Raw genomic sequence first — 14,844 nt, forward strand, 5'->3', positions numbered from 1 at the left:
TCTTGTGTGGCACCTTGGTTTGCTTACCAATCTGATATTCTCCACATAGCTTTCCTTCTCCCAAGCTCAAATTGGGCAATCCCCTTATTGCTTCATCTGCAAGAATCTTTTGCATGCTCCTGTAGTTGAGATGTCCTAGTCTTTGATGCCATACATTCACCTCATCTTCTTTAGTTAACAAACATCTGGAAACATGAGCTTTTTCTTCTGATGTCCACATATAACAGTTGTCTTTTGATCTGACTCCTCTCATCACAACTTCCTCATCATCAGTGGTCACAACACATTCTATCTTATTGAACTTCACATCATATCCTTGATCACACAGTTGACTTATGATGATTATGTTGGCTGTTAAACCATTCACAAGTAACACATTGTTCAAGTTAGGAGATTCTGTGCTAAAAAGTTTTCCTACTCCCTTGATCTTTCCTTTAGCTCCATCTCCAAAAGTAACATAGTTGGTGGAGTGACTTCTGACGTCTTACAAGAAGCTCTTGTTTCCTGTCATGTGCTTTGAGCAGCCACTATCAAAATACCAATCTTCCTTTGATGATACTCTGAAGGACGTTTAGGCTACCTGACATCTGACTTCACCCTTGGGCTTCCATTGCTTCCTCATCTGAACAGGCTTTTTCTCGTGCATCTGAGGATAACCATATAACCTGTAACAGTAGGGCTTTATATGACCATTCTTACCACAGTAGTGACACTTCCAAGGTAAAGTTTTGTCAAGCTTAAGCTGGGGTTTCACATGCATAGGTACATGTCGAGGCAATGAATCTGACAACTGATAATTTCGGGGCTTCTTCACTACAAAAAATACGGGTTTTAGCGGCTGTTATTTTGCGGCGGTTATCCAAGCCGCCACCAAAGTCTTTAACTAGGATTGAAGACTGTGCGTTAGCGGCGGCTGTGTTGTTCATAGGGGCGGTTTGAACCGCCGCTATCATAATAAAAAAATTCGCGAAATGCACAGCGCGGTTTAATTCCCCGCTCCCCAAATTCTCTTCCCCTTTCTCTCACATCTTCGAAAACCCTCAACCTCAATCTCTCTTCACGTCTCCCTCACATTTTGGCAAACCCTCAACCTCTCCTCCCCTCAGTTTGCACCGGTTCCCCCACCTCTATCTTCCCTCGAGTCTCAAAATCATAACCTAGTTGTCGCCGCTAGGCTCGCCCTTGTCGCACATATGCTCACCGCTCAAGCTCTCACCACACTTGTGCTCGTCACAACCTCAAACACAGACCCTTGAGATCTCCTGCAATTCTAAGGTATGCGTTTATTTATTTTCTCTCAAATTCATTATCCTCAGCAAATTTGCAATATCTTCCATCTTTCACCAGAAGATTCATTGTAGATGTTATGTTGAAGCTCCTTCTCTCGAAGCCCCAACACATTGTTTGGTTTTAGGGTTTCTGAACCCACAAGCACAAGAGGTAAGGTTTCATCTTTTTTATCTTCTTCTCACTCCATTCAGATAGCAAATGGGTAAGCTTGACTTTTCTATGTGCTTTGGCTTTCACTCTTTTGAATTGGGAATGATGTTTTTGAAATCATAATGTCTTCCAATGTACTGACCTTGTGTTAATTGTGTTGTCAAAGGGTGCTTCAACTTTGGGACTGATTATTCTGTGTACTGGGTGGAGTGAACTTAATTCCCTAAATCTGCCTACTAACATTTGAAATCTATGATGGGGGTGTTCAAGATGTTGGTCTTGATGAATATGAGATGGTTTGTTACTTTGTTTATTTTCCTTTACTCTTGCTGCATCTGAAATTGGTTTCTGAGTGTTTTTCATGTATTCATCATTGAACCAAGGGAATTCTTTTTGTTGTTTTCTTTGTTGGGTTTGATGATTGTAGCAGCTTACTAAGGTACTGATACAACAGCTACACAAGCAATGGAGGGGAATGACATTCAGGGTCTTCCATGGGAGAGCTTAAACATAACGGGGTAAGCAAAAGCAAGCAATTGTGTATGTCTGTTTTAACAGTGGACTCTGCAGTGTTTCTTTTTGATTTGGTAACTCATTTTTGAATCTAGGGGTCCCTTGACTTGTGGTTGTACCCTTGAATTATTTTTCTATGTGTGACAAACCCATTAAAATGGGAAACACACAGAACATCTTGTGAACTGAGTCCTCTGATCCGTTACTATGCTCAGATTTTCCTGATATTATGTTACATTTAGATGGCTGACCAGTGATCTTAAACAATGCCGGAATCAATGGGTTCACAATAGTAATAACCTGGATTTTTTTGTTTCTCTTTTTCATTACATGAATGACTCATTTTAAGAATTCCAAACTCGCATGATGCAGGTGAACAATGCAGGAATCAATGGGTTCAGCACACATAATATGGTGAGTGGACATGTTTTCTTCACTCTCTTCACTCTTGTGCCTTGGTATCTGCAAGTTCCCGATTTTTTTTGTCTTCAGCTGCTGCAAATGCTTATTCGGCCACACCTCAAATCTGAGAGCTTGGTCTCTACAACTTCCAATTTTTAATGATTATTATGATTTCCCTTTTTTCATTCCACGATTTCTAACTATGGAGGAGAATGCATCTAATATAATTAATGTTACTTAATAACATTTCTCAGATTTTGTTCTTGGAAGATATCCAAAGCAAAGATGTAATTAATTAGATTTTATGGATCAGGTTGATAGGAAAAGTGGATGCAGCTCACCGTCACAAGTGGATATAGAAATAACCTAATGATCAAGAAATCAACTTCTTAGCATGGCACAATTCAGCACTCGGTGAGAAAAAAAACCCCTTAACTTGCTAGCATATGCACAAATTTGATTGTTGACCCAAAGAGGGTTTGCCTTTGTTCATGTACATAGTCAGGTAGTAAGTACCCTTGACAAACGTCAAGGATTTGATTATTGTGTGTTTCCATAGCTCAAACTCTATGCTGGTAGAAAATGAGAAAATGAGAGAAGGGGTATCGGAGCATAATTTATCCTAACCACTGTTATGTCGGAAAAAAAATACAAGTGTCTTGCATAAAGGGAAATGTTTGTCATCAAATTCAAAATCTAGTTCCGATCTTTGCAGCACTCCATAGAAGGTGCATGTGTAAGTGGAAAAAACATCTGATATATTTTGCTTTAAGTGATCTCAGCTGCACACTTATTTTCTTTGTTCCTTCATTTCTTTATGTGATTGAGCCTTAAACCCGACAAATGTTCTATTTAAATGGATCAGGGAGCTAGTTTAGGGTGCCCATCTATTCCTTCTTTTGCTTTTTGTTCTACTATGGCATCATATCTTGTCCTTCATTCACCTTGAAATATACAGTTGTGTTTTTCTCTTCAGGTTTGTTGATGGATTTCATCTTGAACTTGCATTGGTACAAATCTTATCATTCAAAGTGTTCCTCTACCATATCCCTGTCGTCATATGGATTATACGGTTAATTGCTCGTAAGTTTTATGTGAAGATTCATTTTCAAAATTTCCTGAAAGCATGAACACACACACACACACATATATAGTATATTAGAGTAAATATAGATACTATTCTACTATTCAAACTACTTATTCATATGAAGAATTAAATGAAATTGGTCCTGTAAATGTACACATTTCCATTCACACTATTTAATATTTAATTAAATGGGGATAGACGTTTAGTGTATAAATATTCTCTGGTTGTATCAATAATGGAGAGTGATCTCTGGTGTAAATATAATAACATTTTCAGCCTTGATTACCAGTTTTCTATTAGCTAACCACTGGGATGACTCAAGTCATGAACAAGCTTGAGCTCAATAGTTGAGGGATGTCTAAAATGTCAGGGGTTATAGCCTACAAGAAACAGGAGAAAGAACTTGTGAGGAGGGGCTGCTTCAGTGTTTGAAACAAAGATTACTCACATTCAAAGGATGCAAGGCAGCCTTGTAAAAACTAATAATATTAGCAATAATAATTAAAACCAAAACAAAAACCCTTGGCCTCATATTCTCTTATTGTGACATGATGGCAGTTGATGCATTCTACAATGCAGTTGATCAAATTGAAATAATTGACTTTCTTGTTCTTTGGGCAGCCTATCAAAGTTAACTGGGCATATGCTAGTGGCAGAGAAAAGATACATCAGGTTGGTCCAGAATTAGATATATAGATATTTATGTTTGAACAAAATATGTGCCCCTTTAGGAACTTTTAGCAAAGACATTATGATAATGTATTACGATATTATGAGAATATGTATGTTTCTTTTTTGAACAAAATGTATGTTTCTTTCATGTGGTACTAGCATGTAGAAGACATATGTCGCTGAGCTGCTTATAAAACTAATGTGGAATTTGTTAGAGGGGACATAAGGTTCATAGTTTTTTGCTCTAAAAATTGTGTATTCTATATACTAAAATGAAGTTGGAGATTTTGGCGGCGGTTGAAACCGCCACTAAATGATGATAAAACAAAAAAATTATTGTGTATATAGCGGCGGTTGTAACCGACGCCAAAAGCCGACGCTATATTTAGCGGCGGTTAAAACCGACGCCAATATAACCGCCGCCAAATATTTTGCGTAGCCAGATTTAGCGTTAGTTTTTCAGCCGACGCTAAGTGCTTTTGGCTGTTTTTAGCGCCGCTAAAGGCAAAAATAGCCGCCGCTAAATCCCGGTTTTTTTGTAGTGCTTGAATTCAGTTTGTTTTGCAGCAGACACAAACTTCTGATTTTCTTTGTTTGCTGTTTTATAGTCAAAGCCAATTCCCTTCAGACTCCCTCCTTGCTTGCTAGTTTCTTTCAGAATTTCATCAAGCATATCAGAACCACTGTTCAACATTCTAACAGATTTGTGAGTAGCTTCAAGCTTTCTTGTCAGAGTTGCCACTTCCTCTTGAAGTCCTGCATTGATCAACACTAGATTAGCCTTTTCAATAACATCAGCATTATTAAACTTACTTTTCCATTCCTCCAGATCTTCCTTCAGCTTTGTGCTGAGCTCTTTCAGTCTTTCATTCTGAGAAACAAGTTGTTCTATCTCACTTTGCTTTTCTCTCACAAGTTTACATGCTTCTTCCCACTTGATGTGTAGCAGCTTGTAAGTCTCAGCCAGTTCCTCATCTGTAATGTCCTCATCACTTGTATCAGACTCATAGATGGTTCCAGAGAAAGCATTGACTTTGTTTGCAGATATTTCCTCCTCATCTTCAGTGTCTTCATCTGACCAAGTTACCATCATACCTTTCTTCTGCTTCTTTAGATAGGTGGCGCATTCAGACCTGATATGACCATATCCTTCACATTCATGACACTGCACTCCTTTATTCTGACCAGATCTTTCTTCTTCTTTGGTCTTCCTCTGTGAATTAGAAGGCTTGGGTTTGTTATCGAACTTCATGTCCTGGACATTAGGCCTGGTTCTTTTGTCAATTTTTCTCAATGCTCTGTTGAATTTTCTTGCTAGCATGGCCAGAGCCTCTGAAAGATTTTCATCCTCACAATCTTCATCATCACCTTCATCAGTGTTTGACACAAAAGCAATACTCTTATTCTTCTTCTCAGATTTTCCACTCAGTTTCAACTCAAATGTCTGCAAAGAGCCAATAAGTTCATCAACCTTCATGTTCTCGATGTCTTGAGCCTCCTCAATTGCAGTGACTTTCATAGCAAACTTCTGAGGAAGAGATCTCAAGATCTTCCTTACAAGCTTCTCATCTGACATAGGTTCTCCCAAAGCAAATGAAGCATTAGACAAGTCACGGACACACATGTGGAATTCTGAAATAGTCTCTTCTTCAGTCATCATCAAATTTTCAAATTGAGTAGTAAGCATCTGAAGCCTTGACATCCTTACTCGAGTAGTTCCTTCATGTGCAGTTTTCAGAATTTCCCAAGCATCCTTTGCCACAGTACACGTATTGATCAGCCTAAACATATTCTTGTCAACTCCATTAAAGATAGCATTTAGAGCCTTTGAATTTCCAAGAGCAGCTTCATCTTCAACACTGGTCCATTCTTCTTCAGGTTTTTCCACAACAGTAGTAAAGGTGCCTTCAACCTCAGCCTTAGTGGGGTGCTTCCAACCCTTGACAATAGCTTTCCAAGTCTTGTTGTCAATTGATTTGAGAAAGGCTGTCATGCGAACCTTCCAGTAGTCATAGTTAGTACCATCCAGAATGGGTGGCCTATTGACTGATCCTCCCTCCTTGTTATCCATGAGAACTTGAATCAAACTCCCTGGAGCTCACCCAACCAGAACAGGGTGCCTGCTCTGATACCAATTGTAAATTCAGGTTCCCTCTGATCCGATTGTCCTGCACGATGCTGGGACGAGAGGTTCGACAACTGCTTTACAGTAAAACAAAACTTAACAGCAGAAACAATAACACACAGTAATTGTTAACCCAGTTCAGTGAAAACTTTCACCTACGTCTGGAGGGTTTGCACCCAAAGAAAGGAAATCCACTATCTCAAGATTCAGGAATTACAGACACTCATGAACAACTCAGTTCATAGTTCACTTCCTAATCTACTGAGTGTATTTCTACTTAGAATCTCAACCTAAGTATGAGAGCCCCTCTCACTTTCTCTCAATCACTGCCACAGTGATTGGTTAACACAATAAACAAGTAGAGTTTGAACGCAATCAAACACACAAAATCTCTCTTTGCTTTATAGAATCAGTGAGCAAAGACAGATTCACAACCAACAAAGGACAAAGCACAATTAACAAATCCTAAAACACTCGATCTCTCTCTATCAGCTTTTTTTTCTTCATGTTTTAGGTCTTCATCCTTTTATAGACTTCAGCAGCGGTAGCATGGGCTTTAGGGTTGGCACGCACTGAAGAAACAAATTGCAGTAACAGCAATTCAAAACGCAATCTTGAGAGATTCGGTTTCTTATTGCACAAGTAAAGATAGAAACCAATCTTTTAATAAAGATTGTTTCAACAAATAACAACCCAACAAATAAACCCTTCTGGAATAGCTACTTGCTCCTCAAGTAACTCAAAAACATATCTTCAGCAAATCTTCAGAGGGCCCACAACAGAAACACAAGCTGAGAATTGATGCCCTAGCTTCACGAGATCAGATGCCACGGCATCTGCTTCGACAATCGGTTGTTTTGACAAAATGCATGGCAACATGTTCCAACAAGTCTCATGTAGTGTTTCATGCATTCTCATGAATTTTTTATCTTTCTTTGTGTCTTTGCTTCACTTAGGTAATTTCATAGTTTATTAGAGACTTTAGTTGCATTTTAGGTTAGTTTAAGAGTTTACTGAAAGTTCCACTTGTTTTGAGGGCTTTTGTGCAAAACTGACCTTTAAGTTTCAAGATATTTTCCAAGCTTGTTCATCAAGGTTTCAGGTTGAATCAACTGAAGAGGGAAGGTCTAGAGGCTTGGAGAATTGAATGGAGGCTTAAAGAGTTTTGAAGAGGAGTAAAGAGGAAGTTAAAAAGGTTTTCCAGCGTGTTTAGAGCGCCTAAGTGTGCTCCATAGGCGCCAATTGCTATTTCCAGGATTTTGGAATTGGCGCCTAGGCATGCCTAATTGGCGCCTATGCGCCAATTGCCTTCCAGATGCTGTGTTTTTGGGTGGAATTGGCGCTCAGACGTGCTTAATTGGCGCCTGAGCGCACTGACTCGTTTCTTTTGCCTCTAAATAGGTTTTTAGTGGTTTTCTTTGGTAATCTTGGATATTTATTCCATTTTTACATAAATTTAGAAGGAGAGGAACATCTTGAAGAGTGAGAGAAGGTTTCCAAGCTTGTAATTCAGGTTCATAGCCAAGCATGACTAAACTCTCTTCTTATGCTTTGGTTTTCATGTAAGACTTTTCATATTTGAGTTATAATCTTAAGTTTTTTCCCACATGATCTTCTTCTTTCCTTGAATCCCATTTTCTGAATTTCAATCTAAGCTTGTATGCAAGCTTGCTTTATGCTTTTCTATAATCAGAACGGATATTTTAATAAAAAAATTATTCTAAATAGTTATATATATATATATATATATATATAATATAGTCGTGAGACGAATCCCTCGCCTTACTGTCAGCACACAAGGAAGTAAGGACTATGAGAATACCTGGTTAAAACCAAATAAATGAATAAATAAATATATTCAAAATATATAGATTTTTACTTACCTTGAGACGACTCTACATGTTGTTTCCTTGCTATCTTGGAAATCTCTTGCTTTATAGTTTTGTTTAATTTTTGCATTCACCAATACATATTGATTTTTAATGTATTCAAAATTATTTTTAAATATACAATGAAACAATATTAAATAACATACCGATCCATGTAAAAATTTTAAAATAGTTTCTTAAATATATATTTAAGAAAAGAATTTAACCATTACCTAATTAAAATATTTTATTTTGTCTTCCGATGAAGAAAAAAAAAAGTATTTTATTTTATATGATATAAAAGATATTATTTTGTATAATTTTACTACTTTTTCTCAACTTCGATAATTAAGATTTTAACTACTTCTTATATTTATTTTTTTAATTACACGTATAAGAAATCTTACAATTAATATATAAAAATGACTATAGATAACTAATTAATCTTGTCATTGCTCTAATACCAAATAATACACATGTCACTACTACGTCATAAACCATTTTAAAAACCTTTTAGTGTAAAATGAAATTTATTAAAACTTAATTATTAGTGTAAATGAGATTTTATAAAACTTAATTTTTAACCATTTTTGAATTTGAAAAAATCATACACATGTCACTACTACATCAGAAACCTATCATGCCCCCACCACTGGCACTCGTATATATTTTGTCTAACATTTGCTAATGGCTCACAACTACCATATCTGATTTTAAATTCTCCTTTTTAGGCTGCAGCTAGCAACATAACCACTTTCATGCTCATCACCCTCTACATCATGTCACTGTCACTGCATACGTAAAAAACTTTTTTTTTTCTAAAAATAAATGATATTTATTAAGATTAAATTGTTAAATTTGAAAATATTCAGTCTAAATTGTTAAATTTGAAAACATTTAAACCCATGTCACTGCATACGTCATAAACTTTTCATGTCCACATATTATATCCACATATATCGCTCATATATATTGGGTTCAACATTTGCAAATGACCATCAACCACCATAATCTGATTTGAAATTCTCCTTTTGAGGAAGCATCATCATGTGTCTCAAAACACAACACATAGTTGAAGTAGAGGCAGACATTCAAACGGAGGTCGCCTCCGTTCAAACAAGTGCAGTTGCTGAATCTCACTCCACTGATCAAGAAAGAAAACTGATGCAGTCATGGGACGATATGGTAGAAAAAAGCTTAAGAAACTTCGGGTGGATGGAGTTCCTGCAAGCTGTGCTCGTGGCCGTCGCAATGTTCTTTGATGCACAACAATCCTTCATCAGCATCTACACAGACAACTACCCCACATGGCATTGTACAAACCACACCATGTGCTCCTCTTCCTCTGACATTTGCAAAATCCCCAAATCCTCTTGGTCATGGGACTCACACCCTTCCATGACCATCATATCCCATTGGAGCCTTGAATGCGCTAGCACCTTTGTCACCGGTTTACCCCAGTCTTCCTTCTTCATAGGAGGCCTTCTGGGATCCTCTATTCTCGCAGCCTTAGCTGATTCATCAGTGGGGAGAAAAAACATGCTTGTTCTCTCTTGTGTTTTAATGTCAATCACCTCCACACTCATCATCTTCTCCCCCAACATATGGGTCTACTCTGCCTTGAAGTTCTTGATCGGCTTCTGGCGTTCGTCCATTGGGACCTCTGTCTTGGTTTTGCTCACGGAGAATGTGAGTGTAGAGTGGAGATTCAGCGTGGGGACTGTGGAGTATTTCACCTTCACGATTGGATACATGTCTCTTTCAGGTATAGCTTATGCCACCAAAAGTCTCTCTTGGAGATTTCTTTACCTCTACACTTCACTCCCTGCTCTGTTATACTCTATTCTTGCTTATCTCTTCATAAACGAATCCCCCAAGTGGCTTCTCATGCACGGTCGAGTCAAAGAAGCCATGAGAATTCTTAAAGGAGTATCCTTACCTGAAAACGATGCTAATTACCTCACAAGCTTCAAAACAAAAGAAAATGTTTCATTTTTTCAACTTTACTCTTCAATAGTAGAGTTGTTCAAGAGACGTTGGGCTCTTACGAGAATGGTGGCGACCATGGTACTTGGAATTGGTGTTGGGTCGGTGTATTTTGCCTTGGCCTTAGCGGTGGAAAACATGGGATTTAACATTTATTTGGCTGTGGTTTTCAGTGCTCTGATGGAAATCCCTTCTTGCATAGTTGCCTATTTCTTGGAAAACTTCAGAAGAAAGCCATCTATTATTGTTTTCTCGCTATTGTGTGGGATATGTTGCCTGTTGTGTGTTGCCATTGGTGATAAGGCACCAGAAGCCAAAGTGGGGCTAGCAATAGTAGCCTTTTTTGGTGCTTGTGTAGCCTATTTTGTCTTCGTCATTTACATCATTGAGTTGTTTCCCACATGTGTAAGGTTCACTACAACATCATTGGTGAGACAAGCTATTACATTCGGTTGCATTTTCTGTCCATTTTTTATATCTGCTGGGAGGAAAAATAACATTTATTCTTATGGGGTGTTCGGGCTTGTCATAATGTGCTCCAATTTGACATTGTTTGGCTTGCCAGAGACCATGGGGATAGTACTCTGTGACACCATGAATCAACAGGAGGAAAAGGAAACGTACTTGAGTAAACCGAAGACCAAACAAGTCGCTATTTGTGAGGCCATGGATCTACAAGAGGAAAAAGGAGACTTTTTTTTATTGACGTAGAGTAAATATGAGACTTGTCTGTGTGAGGCACAGACAAGTTCATCCAAACTCATTGATGTTTGTCTGTCACCTGCTAATAATCATAATATAATAATAATAATTCACTTGAAGTTTCCATTAAAACAATATTAGTTATTAATAGTTTTTTATATTATTCATTAAATTAATTATTAGCGGTAAAATTCTTCAAATTCTCATGGTTAAAATTGAATATTAACACTAATTGGAAACGATGGCTTTTTTTTTAACTCAAAAAATAAAAATCGTCGTTTCCAATTGGTGTTAATATTCAATTTTAACGATGAGAATTTGAAATTTTACCACTAAAAAGTTGGTGATATGTCAAAGTTTAATTATTAATCATAACATGAGGAATTCTTTTTAATAATAATAATAGTAAATAAATATTAATATTATTAACATCAATAACAATATTAATTATTTATTATTAATATTTTAAACTGATTACTAATTGTAAAAAAAATTCAATTTCTCTTATTTAGAAAATATTAATAATATGTAATTTAAATTATTTATCACAAGCTCAGAACTTTAAAATAAAAATAATTATTTTCATATATTACAAATTTATTAAGTATTAAAAATCAGTATATCAATCAATCCGTATCAATATCAATCAATATAAGTATAATTGACTTGGTATGTATGTACATTAATAACAATATTGAGTAGTTATTAATAATATAAAGTAATTATATTAATTACTAATTGTAAAAAAAATTCAATTTCTCATATTTAAAAATAATAATCAATATTGGTAAAATAATTAATATAAGTAAAAATGAAAATTTTAAGCCATCCTCTTGTAAAACAAATTGTGCAAAACTCTAATAACAATAAATATGATCACTTGATTAAGGGCACTCACCACCACTTTATATAATACAGTTCTTGTCCCCGAAGGATATCTCAAGTGGTAAGAGCTAGGGACATAAGGATTGCGTGGGGTGAGGGTGAAGGGTCCCGGGTTCGAACCCGGAAGAGGGATTAATTTACTAATATTTCTAACAACTAACATTTGCCTATAAAAAAATATATAATACAGTACTTATATATAAAAGACTATGAAACCAGTGCAACTTGTCAACAGCAAAACAGATAAATCTTCTAAAGGAAGAATGTCAACAGCAAAGTCAAGTGCTATGCAATCACATGATACTCTACAGAGCACTTTGACCAACGAAATCAGTGCAACATGTCAACAACAAAGTTTCATCCTTCTCTCTCATTAAAGGGTTGATGAAATGAAGCAAAGCTTATTGTCTACGCCTACAAGCATTTATCCAATATAGACAAACTAGACAATTCATTTCTTAAGAAGAGTGAAGAAGAATTCGGTCAAAGCTAGAAGCCTCAACTACTGAATGACCAACATAAGAAAGGAATAAAGCATGCGCTAAACAGATTAATCTTCTAAATGAAGAATGGCTGAAGAAAGAGCATCGTCTGAAGACAAACAAAGTAAGCAGAGCTTCAGAAGCAACCAATGTCTATCATGATATGAATACCGCTGTGCCAAGAAAAAACATGAAGATATGAGCTCATGAGAATCGATCATGTGAAGAAAGGTCATCGTCTGAAGAACTAAAGAATAATGAATGGTCAAAGCTGAAAATCTAAACTACTAGGTGACCACCAGACGAAAGGTATGAAGCATGCGCCACACCGACAAATCTTCGAAAAGAAGAATGACTGAAGAAAGAGCCTCGTCTGAGATAAACCGAGCAAGCAGAGCTTCAAGGGCAACTAATGTTTATCATCGTATGAAGACTGCTATGTCAAGAGAGAAGCATGATGATATGAGGCCAATTGAAGAATCATCTAAATGACAGTCAATCATGTGAAGAAAGGTCGTCGTCTGAAGAACTGAAGAAGAATGAAGACAACAGAAGTAGAAGATCATCTGAAGAAGAATCAAGGTCTAACTCAAGCAAGCTACAAAGTCAAATCAAGCAAACTTCCCATTGAAGATAAACCCGATAAATCTTTGTGTAGAAGATTCAAGTTGAAAATCAAATATCTGACACAATGCTATGATAAAGAGAAAAGCTCTGTGGCGTCACTATCAGATTTTCATATCTCTACATCAACACATAGAAACTCAGACCTATGTTACCTGCTACATGACAGATAACATCTTTAAGACATAAGTTCTCAATCAAACTGTACCACGCTCTAATGCAAGTACCTTTTGTACAGTTTGATCCAACGGCTAGAAGTTTTGTGAACTAGAAGCTCCAACGGGCTGCAACAGCTATATTTCACTCACAGAAGATTCAGAATTATAAATGGAAGAAGTGAAGACTTGAAGAGGTAGTGCTTATGCTAACAAAGATTGAGCTTTATGCCTGGACAGGCAGAGGCAAAAGAATATTCATTATGCCTAGAGAGGCATGTACAAGAATAATTGTTGGGAGGAGTTCTATCTAATACTCAATGCGTGGAGAGGCAGTGCTGAAAGAATACTCGCTAATGCCTAGAGAGGCAGTGGGAAAATAATACTTGTATTTTCCTGGAGAGGCAGTGGCAAAAGAATACTCGTTATTCCTGGAGAGACATGTACAAGAATACTCGTTGGGAGAAGTCATGTCGAATACTTGTAAGGAGAAGTCCTTGATACTTGAGCTTAGTGAAATCTTGGTGTGTTCAAGGACAGGATGTAGCCCTATTGTTCTGGGGGTGAACCAGGATAAAAATGTTCGTGTGCATTGTCTACTGTTCTGATCAACTTCAAGTTCGTGACTTATTTATAAACATAATTCAATGCAAGCTATTAACACATTTCATAAACTAAAAAAAGAGTTTACTTGCATTGCAAGACCTTTTAAGAATGAAAAAATGTTTCCCAAGGAGAATTTTATTCAAGGGTTTTGAGAAAAAAAAAAGATGAAACTTGATGAGACTCTGTTACTCGGAGCGGATTGCAACCATCGTGGAGTAAAGTTCAGCCACTTGGAGTGGATTGCAACCATCGGTGACTTGGCAATCAGACCCCAAGCGGGTGATTCCGCTGCGACTACTTTGAGTGATAAACGCAAACACTAGAGAGTGTTTCCGTTTTTATGGCTAACCATGAATTCATATCATGCATGCATACATTTTTACATGATGATGGAGTGTGTTGGAACATGTTGTCGTGCATTTTGTCAAAACAACCGATTGTCGAAGCAGATGCCGTGGCATCTAATCTCGTGAAGCTAGGGCATCAGTCCTCAGCTTGTGTTTCTGTTGTGGGCCCTCTGAAGATATGTTTTTGAGTTACTTGAGGAGCAAGTAGCTATTCCAGAAGGGTTTATTTGTTGGGTTGTTATTTGTTGAAACAATCTTTGTTAAAAGATTGGTTTCTATCTTTACTTGTGCAATAAGAAACCGAATCTATCAAGATTGCGTTTTGAATTATTGTTACTGCAATCTGTTTCTTCAGCCCGTGCCAACCCTAAAGCCCATGCTACCGCTGCTGAAGTCTGCAAATGGGATGAAGACCTAAAACATGATGGTGTCGAAGCTGATAGAGAGAGATCGAGTGTTTTAGGATTTGTTAATTGTGCTTTGTCCTTTGTTGGTTGTGAATCCGTCTTTGCTCACTGATTCTATAAAGCAAAGAGAGATTCTGTGTGTTTGATTGCGTTCAAACTCTACTTGTTCATTGTGTTAACCAATCACTGTGGCAGTGATTGAGAGAAAGTGAGAGGGGCTCTCATACTTAGGTTGAGATTCTAAGTAGAAATACACTGGGTAGATTAGGAAGTGAACTATGAACTGAGTTGTTCATGAGTGTCTGTAATTCCTGAATCTTGAGATAGTGGATTTCCTTTCTTTGGGTGCAAACCCTCCAGACGTAGGTGAAAGTTTTCACTGAACTGGGTTAACAATTACTGTGTGTTATTGTTTCTGCTGTTAAGTTTTGTTTTACTGTAAAGCAGTTGTCGAACCTCTCGTCCCAGCATCGTGCAGGACAATCGGATCAGAGGGAACCTGAATTTACAATTGGTATCAGAGCAGGCACCCTGTTCTGGTTG

At 37.1% G+C, this 14,844-nt stretch overlaps 1 protein-coding gene and 1 long non-coding RNA gene across 5 annotated transcripts; both read left to right on the forward strand.

Annotated features, from left to right (window-relative positions):
• The first annotated feature begins 1,032 nt into the window (after positions 1–1,032).
• On the forward strand, positions 1,033–4,392 carry LOC130737369 (uncharacterized). 4 transcript variants are annotated; one of them, XR_009018633.1, is made up of 8 exons: positions 1,033–1,275; positions 1,348–1,440; positions 1,607–1,736; positions 1,868–1,958; positions 2,326–2,367; positions 2,669–2,769; positions 3,332–3,438; positions 4,064–4,392. It is a non-coding gene; the product is annotated as an uncharacterized LOC130737369 (long non-coding RNA). The 4 variants fall into 4 exon arrangements; XR_009018632.1 differs by having other exon boundaries at positions 1,351–1,440; XR_009018631.1 differs by having other exon boundaries at positions 1,362–1,440.
• A 4,738-nt stretch (positions 4,393–9,130) lies between these two features.
• LOC130735164 (organic cation/carnitine transporter 3-like) lies at positions 9,131–10,872 on the forward strand. The gene has a single exon (XM_057587259.1). The coding sequence runs from the start codon at positions 9,155–9,157 to the stop codon at positions 10,802–10,804; it is 1,650 nt and encodes a 549-aa protein (XP_057443242.1). The 5' UTR covers positions 9,131–9,154; the 3' UTR covers positions 10,805–10,872.
• Positions 10,873–14,844: the final 3,972 nt, after the last annotated feature.

This window comes from Lotus japonicus, chromosome 2, assembly GCF_012489685.1.
Source record: "Lotus japonicus ecotype B-129 chromosome 2, LjGifu_v1.2".
NCBI classification, from domain to species: domain Eukaryota; kingdom Viridiplantae; phylum Streptophyta; class Magnoliopsida; order Fabales; family Fabaceae; genus Lotus; species Lotus japonicus.